At 45.7% G+C, this 12,100-nt stretch overlaps 2 protein-coding genes across 3 annotated transcripts in view; one reads left to right on the top strand and one right to left on the bottom strand.

Moving 5' to 3' along the window:
* The window catches only part of FANK1 (fibronectin type III and ankyrin repeat domains 1), a 101,710-nt gene extending 91,559 nt beyond the window's left edge, over positions 1 to 10,151 (bottom strand). Inside the window, exon 1 of the mRNA XM_082721247.1 lies at positions 10,037 to 10,151. Coding sequence (XP_082577373.1) covers positions 10,037 to 10,049 — 13 coding nt within the window. The 5' untranslated portion in view covers positions 10,050 to 10,151. The remainder of the gene's footprint in view (positions 1 to 10,036) is intronic.
* DHX32 (DEAH-box helicase 32 (putative)) overlaps positions 5,050 to 12,100 on the top strand; it is a 56,619-nt gene continuing 49,568 nt past the window's right edge. The window contains exon 1 of one of the 2 annotated variants that reach the window (XM_082721246.1): positions 5,050 to 5,164. The gene's annotated coding sequence lies outside the window, so the exon portion shown is untranslated. Of the gene's footprint in view, positions 5,165 to 10,191; positions 10,521 to 12,100 lie in introns of those variants that run through there. The other variant, XM_082721245.1, reaches the window with a different exon arrangement.

Raw genomic sequence — 12,100 nt, 5'->3', positions numbered from 1 at the left:
CTTCCCAGCTTGTGGGTGCGCACTCTCGCTCGCTCGCTCTCTTCCTCTCTCTGTAAACGATTCAGGTGTTGGAATGATCAGACATGAACTTTGGAATGTTGGGTGTTGGAATGATCAGACTTGAACATAATACTGCAAGAAATCCTGGCAGTATTATGAGGTCCAGGCTTTGAAGTAACTAATGGTCATCCGTCTCCTGATCTGGGCGCCAGTTACGGGTGTGTTTACTTTGAGACAACTCATCAACCTATATACTTAATACTGTGTACTTTCTTTGGCATATGTCATACTTTAATACAACTTCACACACACACACACACACACACCCCTTGTGGAATACAGTTAAATCTGAGCTTAGAAGGCAATTCAGAGTCTTACATGCACATGTTTGCAAAAGTAGGCTGAAAAACAATGATGTTAGTATTTATCTCAAAGACTTTTTTTTAAAGATTTTGTTATTTAATGTTTATAAAAATAAAAAATTTTAAAAAATTGTTTAAAAAAAAAGATTTTGTTTATTTATTCAACAGACAAAGATCACAAGTGAGCAAAGAGAGAGAGGAGGAAACAGGCTCCCTGCTCAGCAGAGAGCCCGATGCAGGGCTCGATCCTAGGACCCTTAGATCATGACCTGAGCCAAAGGCAGAGGCTTAACCCACTGAGCCACCCAGGTGTCCCTCAAAGACTTTTTAAAAGATTTTCTTTATTTGAGAGAGAAAAGGAGCGCGCATGAGCCATGGCAGAGGGAGAGGGACAAGCAGATGCCCCACAGAACAGGTAGCCTGACCTGGGGCTCTGTCCCAGGACCCTAGGATCATGACCCAAGCAGAAGGCAGATGTTCAACCAACAGCCACCCAGGTATCCCTCTCAAAGACTTAAAAAAAAAAAAAAAAAAAAAGAACAGAAAATTTACGAGATGGAAACAATGAAGATAAAAGCAGAAATCAATGAAATAGACAACAAATGCATAATGGAGAAAATACAAAAATCTAAAAGCTGGTTCTTTGAGTGGTACCATTGACAAGTGCTATAGTGTCTAGTCAGCAACAGTTCTCACCTCCTGCTATTCCCACCTTGCAGAGCCCTCTCTCAGGCTCTCTCGTCCTGAATAGGGCTGGCCTGTGTAATTAAGGCAAATGACAAGAGTGTGACATCCAAAGCCAGATTATAAAAGACAATGCAGCTTCCACCTTCCTTTCTCTGAGCTCATTCACTCTGGGTAAAACCTACCACCAAGCTGTGAGGACACTCAAGCAACCCTTCAGAGAAATTAATGTGCTCCGTTACTGAGCTCTCCCACTAATATCCAGTACCAACTTGCCACCACTTGCGTACGCCATCTTGAAATCAGATCCTCCAGCCTCGGTCAAGCCGCTAGGAGGCCGAAGCTCTGGCCAGCATGAGGACTACAACCCAAAACAGAAGCTCTCAGCTACAGTATTCCTGAAATCTTGACCTGCAGAAACTATATGAAGCCACATACTTGTTTTCTATTGCTGCATAACAAATGACCACAAATGAACATTTTAGGAAAACACATACTGTATCACCCACAACGGTTTTGCTTTTTCTAATTAAACACTAATTGATACAAATATTAATACAGAATCAGAGCAAAAGAACAGAAACTTTAGGATGAGTTTTCTGAATTGATACTGAGTTATCTGGAATTGATTCTCCAGTCTGATTGAAAGCATTACTGACCCCCATCGGTAAAGGGGACACTGCTAGTCCATTGCTTACAGTGGCAAAAACTTACTTAAAACATAAACTAGATCCCAATCACCAAACACTACACAAGGCAAGGAAAACCACCCGCTGCTGTCTTAGAACTCTTTAGTAAATGTGAGTAGTTGTAGGGGCGCCTGCATGGCTCAGTTGGTTGGGGCTCTGCCTTTGGCTAGGGTCATGATCTCAGGGTCCTGGGATTGAGACCCACATCTGGCTCTCTGCTCAACAGAGAGCCTGCTTCCCCCTTTCTCTCTGCCTGCCCCTCTGCCTACTTGTGATCTCTGTCTGTCAAATAAATAAATGAAATTTTTTTTTTTTTTAAAGTGAGTAGTGTAATAGAGTTAGTTGTTTTCTTCCAAGTGCTCTAGAGAGCTTCAGGAAAGAAAACAACAGGAGCTCCTGGCTTCCCACTCCCACCCCCAGCTTTACTGAAATACACTGACACAGAACATTGTATAGATTTAAGGTGTCCAACCTGATTATTTGATACACTTATGTATTAGAAAATAATTACAATAGGTTGGTTAACACCTCTATGAGCTCACATAATTAATTTTTATGCATATGGTAAGAACATTTAAGATCTATTCTGTTAGTGACTTTCAAATACAGAATTGCTAACTTTAGTCACCATGTACATTAGAGTCCCAGAACTCACTCATCTTGTAACTCAAAATTTGTACTCTCTGGTGTTTCCCCATTTCCCTCAATTCCCAGTCCCTGGCAGCTGCCTGGCATTCCACTTCCTGTTTCTCTAAGTTCCACTTGTTCGGTTGGCACATATAAGAGAGATCATAACCATTCAGTGTTTGTCTTTCTCTCTTTGGCTTATTTCGCTTTGCATGATGTCCTTACGCATACATCCGTATTGCCACAAAGGGAAGATTTCCCTCTTTCTTGTGGCTTTCCACTGTGTATCTATATAAGTATATTATAGATAGATAGATAGATAGGTAGATATCTACACATAGATATATCTATCTCTCTTGGCTATTGTGAAAAATGCTGCAATGTGGGAGTGCAGATATCTCTTCAAGATCCTGATTTCGTTTCCTTCAGACATATACCCTGAAGTGAGATTGGTGGATCACATGGTAGTTTTATTTTTCAGTTTTTGGAGCCCCTCCACACTGGTTTCTATAGCAGCTGTGCTAATGTTTGCATTCCCGCTGACAGTGCACCAGGATTCTCCCTCCACGTGCTTGCCAATGCCTGTTATCTCTTCTCTTTTTGGTTATAACCATTCTAATAGGTCTGACGTGTTAGCTCATTGTAGTTTTGGTCTACATGTCTCTGATGATTAGTGATATTGAGCATCTTTTTGTGTACATTTTGGCCACTCGTACATAGCTTTCCCCAGCTATCTGGAATAGAACGTTCCTGTGAAAACTATCACAAACAGAACTGGTGTTTTTTCCACAAAAATTAGCAAATTAATGGCAGCAGTTGCCATTAATTTACATGGAAAACTTCTTCTTTTTTTTTTTTTTTTTTTTAGCATTCTCGGGCCCAAAAAATAACCTCTCTTAGGCTTTTCGGGTACCCAAGGACACACCTTGCTAACAGATGCCCCAAATAAATCAAGATGAGGCACCGACGCTCAGACTGCTCTGGGCTCTGGCGGCAGGATGTGGCGACGCGCAGTGTGGTTCCCAGGTTGGGCACTGGGCGGCGCCACTCTCCCTGCATGGGGTGCGCGCGGCCGCTGTAAGGGCTCGCGGCAAAACCACTGAGAACGCTATTTTTTTTTTTTTTAAGGGTTTATTTTATTCATTTGAGACAGAGAGAGAGAATGAGAGGCTGCGGGGGCTGGAGCAGAGGGCCGAGCAGATTCCCCGCTGAGCACTGAGCCCGACGCAGGGCGTGATTTCAAGACCCTGAGATCATGACTTGAGCCGAAACCAAGAGTTAGAGCCACCGGGGGTTCCCCAATTCTATTTTTGATTAGAAAAAAACAGGTACTAATATAGGTCTGTCATAAAAGCCAAGTGGGGGTAAATGTAAACTTTTGAAAAGTAAAGTCTGTCAGTGGCTTTTTGGGGAAATGTCTGTTCAGGTCCTCTGCCTAATTTTTAATTAGATGGTGACGATGGTGATGATGATGGTGATTGTTACTTTTATTATTGCTGTTGAATAGTATGCGTTCCTTGCGTAGTTTGGATATTAACCCCTTATCAGATAGATGATTTGTAAATATTTTCTCTCATCTGTAGTTTGCCTTTTTATTTTGTTGTTTCTTTCAGCGTACAGAAGCTTTTTAGTTTGATGTAGTCCCACTTGTTGATTTTGCTTTTGTTACTTGTGTTTTTAGCGTCACATCTGAGAAACCTTGGCCAAGACAAATGTCAAGGAGCTTTCACCCTGTTTTTCTAACAGGGGTTTTAAATTTTCAGATCTTATGTTTAAACTCTTTTTTTTTTTTTAAAGATTTTATTTATTTATTTGACAGAGAGAAATTACAAGTACACTGAGAGGCAGGCAGAGAGAGAGAGAAGGAAGCAGGCTCCCTGCTGAGCAGAGAGCCCGATGCGGGACTCGATCCCAGGACCCCGAGATCATGACCTGAGCCGGAGGCAGCAGCTTAACCCACTGAGCCACCCAGGCGCCCTTATGTTTAAACTCTTAATCCAATTCAAGTTAACTTTTAATGGGAGAGTGGAATGGATGAATACATACTGATTACAGCTTGTTAGAATAATAAACGTACTAATTAAACGCAGACAGTAACTCTGATGTGGGCTGGAGGATGGTAAAAAGGCAAAGTTTCTAAGAGACGGTGATGTCCAAAAATTTGTTTTCATAGACAGGCAGACAGACAAGCGGTGAGCGCGCTCTGGACGGACCCATGGAGGCAGAGAGCTGAGAAAGAGAGGACACTCCCGAGAAGACGAGGCTAGAGAAGGGTCCCTGACAGCCTGGAAGGAGGAAGCACACAGCAGAAGGAACTGGCACCTGGGGCCTTAGAGAAAGGCATGCCTCCTCCCTTCCTTCTGCCTCGCAGGAGAAAAATGCCCCCAGACCACAGACTGAAGAACCCCACGGATAAGCATCTCTGGCCCTGGCTTGCCAGCCAGCCCTGTGAGCACAGAAACGCAAGAACATTTCTTGCCTTGTGAGTTGTTTACTTGTTGACGTGTTCACACCATCTTCTGACCTTACTGAGTCATTCAGGCATTCTTGGATGCTGCCGGCGTGCCCAAACCCTTCCTTCCATCTGATTGGCTAGCTCAGCTCCCGGGGTGGTTGGGCAGGTCCTCCCAGGGAGGCATGTCTTAACAGTGCTTCCTTTTCCCGTCCAGAGGTAAAATCCAAGTTACCAGGAATGGACTTGGTCTAGGAATAACGCTGAGGTGAATGTGAGCTTCTGGTGAGACACAGCTGCAAATCGTCCAGGCGTTTTGCCCCTTTCTGGGGCTGGCGGAGCATCCGGAGGTCAGGAGCGCAATGAATTTTCGTATTTTGATGGGGAGTTGAAACTATCTATTTAAACGATGTTGCTTTGAAATTTTTTTAAAGTTTTGAACTTGATTTATATAAGCATTTATTTCTTAATGATAATATTTCAATTATAATTATTAGAATTAATATTCTTTAGGGGCTAAGACTACTTGAGAAAAAAACTGCAGATATTTTTAAAACATTCCTGGGCTTACATAATTACTCTTAAATTCCTACCGGTCTATCGGGTTACTAAAGCTGAGTATTCCATGGTAGTGCAAAGATTTTGTTGGAGCTATGATCTAGTGAGCCTTTTTGGTCTCAAAAATAAGATTACTTGCCTACTCATTTTTTTAAAAAGATTTTATTTATTTATCAGAGGGAGAGAGAGAGAGAGCAAGAGGGAGAGAGATCACAAGTAGGGGGGAGGAGTAGAGGGAGAAGCAAGCTCCCCACTGTGCAGGGAGCCATGCAGGACATGATCCCAGGACCACAGGATCATGACCTGAGCCAAAGGCAGATGCTTAACAACTGAGCCACCCAGGTGCCCCTCCTTAATTGTTTTGGATAAAATGGATAAAACATCTCATTAAGCCTACTAAAAAGCAATGCCATGTTTGTAATCTAGCTAACAGGTGTAAGCACCTGAGTTCAATGAACTTGACCTGAAGCACACTCCACAAGAGGCACTTGAGATTTCACCAGTACGCAGCCCTTCCTGTTGTAGAACAAAATGGCTTCTGATTTTAAGGATGCCCCATTCTCAAAGAAATAACATGAGATGAGGCAGTACCATCCATTCAGTCAATGTTTGTTTGGGGCTTACGTCTCTCCCATCGGTCAGGCTCTAGGGCCAGAAGGGCAGACAGGCCCTTTTCCACAACACTACCATCTGGTGGCGAAAATAGATTTTTTTTAATTAACAAAGGAAGTGTGAATTGTCATCACTGCTAAGAAGAGAAAAATGCAAAGGTCTGAATGACGTGAGGAAGGAGGGCACAACCTACTTTAGAGTCTAAGTGTAGGACTCAATGGTGGGGAACCTTTAAACTAAGACCAGAGGGTATTGAGTCAGATCTGCCCGAACAGGAGGGAAAAAGCTGGCGCAAAGACTCACTGTCCTTAAAGGAGTTTAATATGCTTAAGGGACTAAAAGACCCATACACTTGGGGTGTCTGGGTGGCTCCATCAGTTAAGTGTCTGCCTTTAGCTCAGGTCATGATCCCAGGGTCCTGGAATGGAGCACCATGTCAGGCTCTCCGTTCGGCAGGAAGTCTCCCTCTCCCTCTGCTTGTGCTCTGTCAGTCTGTCTCAAATAAATAAATAAATCTTAAAAAAAAAAAAAAAAGACCATCATTTGAAGCGTGATTATCTAAGATCACACACCTGGTAAGTTTGAAGAGGCAACTAGACCATTATGAGAACTCGAAGGGCCTTTGGCAGACGAGGAACATGATGTAATATGTTATTGTGAAAAGGTCACTCTGGCTTCCAGGTGGAAAACAGATGTGGCAGGGGACAGGAACTGCAGAAATCAGTAGAGCCTCCAACCATGGCTTAAACAAGATGGTGGCTTGGAGTCCCAGTGATGACAGTATTTGGAAGGTGGAATACACAGGCGTGCTGGTGGGTGGGGTAAGACAAGCAGGAGGGAGTGGAGGAGAGGAGGGAAGGATGACTGATTTCCAGCTGGAATAACCGGGGAGATGATATAATCCTAACGAAGATGGGAAAACCAGTAGAAAAACAGGTTTGGAGAAAGGCTTCAGTCCTTTAAGCGAATGCCTCACTCTCTGAGTCATTGGAATAACTTGGATCCCCATTTGGTATTCCTTTCTAAGCTGTGCGGGGCGGGGGGTGGCGCAGCCAATGGCTGCCTGGCTTACTAGACCTAGATTTTTTATAGAGAGAATAAGCAGCAATAGGGTTCTAAGTGGGAGCTGGGGCTTACTTTGGTGTTGCATTTGATTCATAGTTTTTACACCCAGATTGTGTGTTTGCTTAGGGTGATTTGGTGAGCTAGGGAAAGATCATGAGAGAGAGGGTAATGGCCCCCAAAGTTACCCCTTGGCATTGTCATTCACTAAGAAATTATGGAAGAGACAGTACTGTTGAACTTAAATATTTTCTAAAAACAAAAACCAAACAATTTTTGATGTATATTTTCCATGTTGTTTTGTATGTTATCTTTCCAATAGTATAGTTAGTTTAGAAAGAAAATAATTAAAGCCAAAACCACTCTGAACAGCCCAAGGTTGTGAACTTACTTAATTTGCCCTTTCCCTGGGGAGTCATTTCTTGGCTCATTGATTTATTATTATTCTGTAAAATAGTGGTAGCCCTGTTCTCCTCTGCCTATAGACAGAGTATAAGCCTGCTGTGAGGTCTGAAGGTTTATGTTTATTGGATTTTAATGACTCCATTTATAAAGGTCATTCCTAAAAGTAATGGAAACCTAAGTGTGTGGAAACAGAATGGATAAGACTGACTCTAGCGGTTCCTTGGTGTTTTCCTTGGGTATATGTCTAATCCTTAAAGCAATTAAGAAGGATTCTTCCTTCCAATCAATTCACTGATGATATGTTCAACTACAGTTGTAAAATGTTCTTTGAAACCCGTCACTAACAAAAGGTAAACACCAGGCTTACAATGTGTTAGAAAATATTTGTATCACAAATTAATAATAATATAATAATAATATAATGATAACACTAGTTATAGATAATTATAATTCTTGTTAATATCATATCTAGTGTTCGTCAATATTTTTGAGAGAATGAAATAACGTCAGTTTCAGGTAAAATCTGAATTTTGAAGGTTGGATATGAATTTTGAAGTTAAAAGGGACCTTAAAAATCACTTAATGGTATCCTCTAAATAGTTACTAACAGTGAATGATTTAGTAAATATTTATCCAAAATAGTGCTCATTAGACTGTGAAAGAATTTCCGGGGGCACCTGGCTGGCTCAGTCGGTAGACCATGAGACTCTTAATCTTGGGGTTGTGAGCTCAAGCCCCACATTAGACGTAGAGATTTCTTCAAAATAAAATCTTTTAAAAAAATTCCTAAGATAACTGGTGATTGTTTGGATCACTTGAGATTAAATTGATAAAAGCATTTAAGACTATGTGGAGTTGTCTCCCAGGCATGAATTAACAAAAATTTTCCACTTCAAAACCCAATGCGATGGGATATAAACATGTAATTCCTATGCATAATACTTTTTTTTTTTTTTTTTTTTTTTTTTTTTTTAAAGAGGGAGCAGGGACAGGAGGAGCAGAGGGAGAGAGAAAATCTCAAGCAGACTCCATGCCCAGCGTGGAGCGCATCCTGGGTCTCGATTTCAGAACCCTGAGATGATGACTGAGCCGAAATCAAGGTCATTCTGCAGGCCTCCTCTTACTTCCTCCTGGAAGATTTCTGTCTCCTCCCTCCCAATCTCAGACCTGAGAGAGGTGTGGGTTGTTCTTGGGCAAGTCTCTGCAGGGTTTTCCTGGGATGGCCCAAACTAACACTATCCTATTCATTGCGCCACCCCCATCTCTAGAACAGTGTCTGGAACACAAGAGATACTATGAATGGGTGAGTGGATAAAGACAGCGAGCACAGAATTAGTCAAAATCTATACTTAACACATTTAAACAATAACAATCTGAAGGAATAAAGTTGCTGTTTCTGCAAGATATTTCACCTCTTTCTTCCATTAACAGAAAACATACACAGTCTGGCATCAGTTTGACAGGAGACTGTCGTAAGTTATAGTTTCTTTCAACAAATTGGCTAAGATGTAGAATACAAAGAGTTATGAGACTGACGCACTAAGAAGGCTGTAGTAATATCGAGTTATAATGCAAACAGCAGGATAGTGTATACATTCAACTCAAGCAACTATAACTCACAACTTGTAAGGTTCTCATCAGCAAATGAGTTAAAAGGAAGGAAAAAAGCCTTTATAAAGCCTTCTTGCCCAAAACTAACGACCCTTTAAAATGCCAGCATTTTCCCCAGAGAATGGATTTGATCTGAGTACTTCCATTTCTCAAATTGTCCAAGAAAAGCCGACTTGGTTTTGAGAGTTAAACTGCATCAGCTTAAGATCTTCTAAGTCTTTACAGAAAACACTGTTATCATTTTGGGAACAAAAGGAGCAAGAAGACGTTATTGGAAAACTCGGACAGGGCCCTACAGGCCTAGAGAGCTTTGGGAGCGGGGGCACCCAGTTAAGTTAGAGCGCATATTCGCTCTCAACTCCAGATGGCCCACGTTTTGCCAAACAATGTGAGAAACAGGAAAATTATAGATAGATCGATCGATCTATATTCATATTTGCAGTGTCTTTGCTCGTACAGCCTCTAGCAACGAACCAAACGCGCCCGGACAGAGCGGCTTTGTTTTCTGGTTTGTTGTTGTTTTCTGCCTTAAATCACAGACTGCGGAGTGGGGACTGGACGGGGTCTCGCTCAGACATTCAGGCCCCAGCCTCGTGGCTGGTCCAGCGGCTGACGTCGTGGCGGCGGGACGGCTCTGGACAATGAATGAGCCAAGCTCCAGCGACGACGAGGGTCCGTACAAGCGCACGGATCTGCCCGCGGGTCATTTCAGGATGGCGCGCGGCGGGGGCGCTGGCGCCTCGGGGACACAGTCCCGAGCTCTCGCGTCCCTCCGGCTCCCCGCGGACCCCCTCGGCGCCCGGACCCCGCCGGACGCGCCGGGCAGCTTTGGGCCCGTCCCCCCGCTCCGGGAGAGAGGAGAGCGAGCGGGAGAACCGTGCTTCCGCGTCGGAAGCGTCACAGCCCGCGGACCGCGCGCGGGGCGCCCCCCCTGCTCCCGGGAGGTTCCGGCCCGCCCGGCCCGACCCCCTTACTCTGGGGCTCCATGGTCAGCTGCTCCCGGGCCCCCAAGGGCCGAGCCCCCGGCGCCGCCGCCGCCCCTCCTAACGCCTCTCGCCCGCGGCAGGCGTCGCTCGGGTTGCCTTGACAACCCGGAGGGCGAGGAGGAGGGGCCAGAAGGACGGCGAGAGGGAGGGACCAAAAGCCGCGAGGAAACGCGGGCGAGCGTGAGGGCCCGCGCGTCGCCGGGGACTGGGAACGAGGGTGGTGGCCGGGTCGTCGGCTGGAGACTCTGTCCCTGAGGCCCGGTCGGGCGGTCGCGTCCTCCCCGGCAGCCCTCGCGCCCCCGGCGGGGCCTGAGCCCGGGCCTTTGGGGCGGGGGCACGGGCCCCCCTCCGTCGCCGTCCCGAGGCGTCCGTCGGTCCGCCAGTCCGTGCGTCCGGCGAGCTCGGCCTGCCGGGCGGGGAAGGGCGGTCGGGCCCGGGCCTCCCGCCCCGGACTCGGGAGCAGCCGCTGCAGGTAAAGGCCGGCCGGGCCGCGGGAGGGGCGGGTGGGCGGCCGCGGCGCACCTGTTGCGGTCGCCCGGGCTCGGCGCGCCCTTCCCCGCCGCCTTGGGGAGCCCCGCTGCCCGCCCGTTGGCCGAGGGCCACCCCGCCCTGACCCCCGAAACGGCCCCAGCAGAGGCCGCCTCCCCGCCACTACCTCCCGGAGTCCGCGTGTCGGCGGCGGGAGCGCCCCTTTGCACCCCAGCCCTCCCAGCAGGGCGATCCCTCGGCAGCCAGGGCGTCGGCCAGGCCCCGGGAGGGTGGTCGCTCGGGCGGCGTTTATGGGAGGCTCAGAAAGCAAAAGAAAGCCTCTTCTGTCGGCGGCAGTGGGCCACATGCGTCTCCTGAATCCTGAAACCCGGGAGCATTCCGTTGCCCCACATTGCACTGTCATCCCGAGTATCACATTTCAGGCAGTGGGCCTGGGTTGGATCTTTCCGGTTGGAGTGTGTGTGTGTGTTGTTTATTTCCATCCTCCCCGTTTTCGGTTCAGCTGTGGAGTCAGCCCACGTATTTTGTACCAAAACTTTGTAGGGCTGCTAAACTGTAACATTAGCCCATACAATCCCATCATAATAATTGGCTGTTGAAATACGTGCCGGTCATGCTTTAAGGAAGCTTTGAGGATCGCAAGAGATTGAGCCTGGTGGGTTGTAAAAATGCAAACCACCGGGAGAGAGATCTAGCTTAAGAAACACGGGCCTTAAGGAGGAAAGAAAAATGGAGGAGAGAGAAGGAAAGGATTGAGGAGGAAAAGAGGAGGCGGGTGGGAAGTGCAGGACTGATTTGGTGCTCATGTCTGGAGCTGATGGCCCCTCCATCAGTTCCTCCCGCTGCTCTGGACAGCACTTGAGGGAAATGATGAGAAGAGCCCTTTTTGGGTCATGTAAGCGATTACTCATTCTTCGCCACTAGAGAGATTTCCACTCCATAGATGACAAGGACACCAAGGAAAATTACTTTCCTGGTAGAAAGAGAATCGTTCAGAGGTTAATTGAACCTGAGAAGCATATATTCTGTGATGGAAACGGACATTTATTATGTTCCACCGAACTGGGCTTCCCCTCCTGGACTGTAGAGGGCCTTTTCAGATTACTTGTCAAAGCAAGAAGGTTTATGTGTGGATATTGACAAGCAGTGTGATATATACTGAACTCATAATTCATCAGCTAAAATATTGAAGTAACAACAAATTTAGAAAGTAAACACTTCACGGCACCTTAATTACCTGTTCCTGAAACTTAGGGCAGGGGGTACCTTTTTAGACAAACAGCATCTAAGATCAACAGCACTTCTGTAGAACAGTGTTTTCAGACTCGAGTTTTCGTACCTTTAGCAAAATTGTGAGTTGGTCTTTTCATCCAAGAAACATAATGGTGCTCATTAGTGATGCCATAATCAAAGTGACAAGTTAGTGATAAAAACCTGGTCTTTATTAACATGTAAAAGAGATAGGGTTTTATTTTCTCAAACAGTAAAGGATTCAGCATTTGTATTTAAAAAAGAACAAGGGAACAATGTTGTCTCTCTCCAGTCTCCACGCTGAAGTTAAAA

The sequence above is a fragment of the Mustela nivalis genome (assembly GCF_964662115.1).
Source record: "Mustela nivalis genome assembly, chromosome: 2".
NCBI lineage: Eukaryota > Metazoa > Chordata > Mammalia > Carnivora > Mustelidae > Mustela > Mustela nivalis.
Note: the sequence above shows the minus strand (reverse complement) of the source record. Positions and strands in the feature narration are given on the sequence as shown.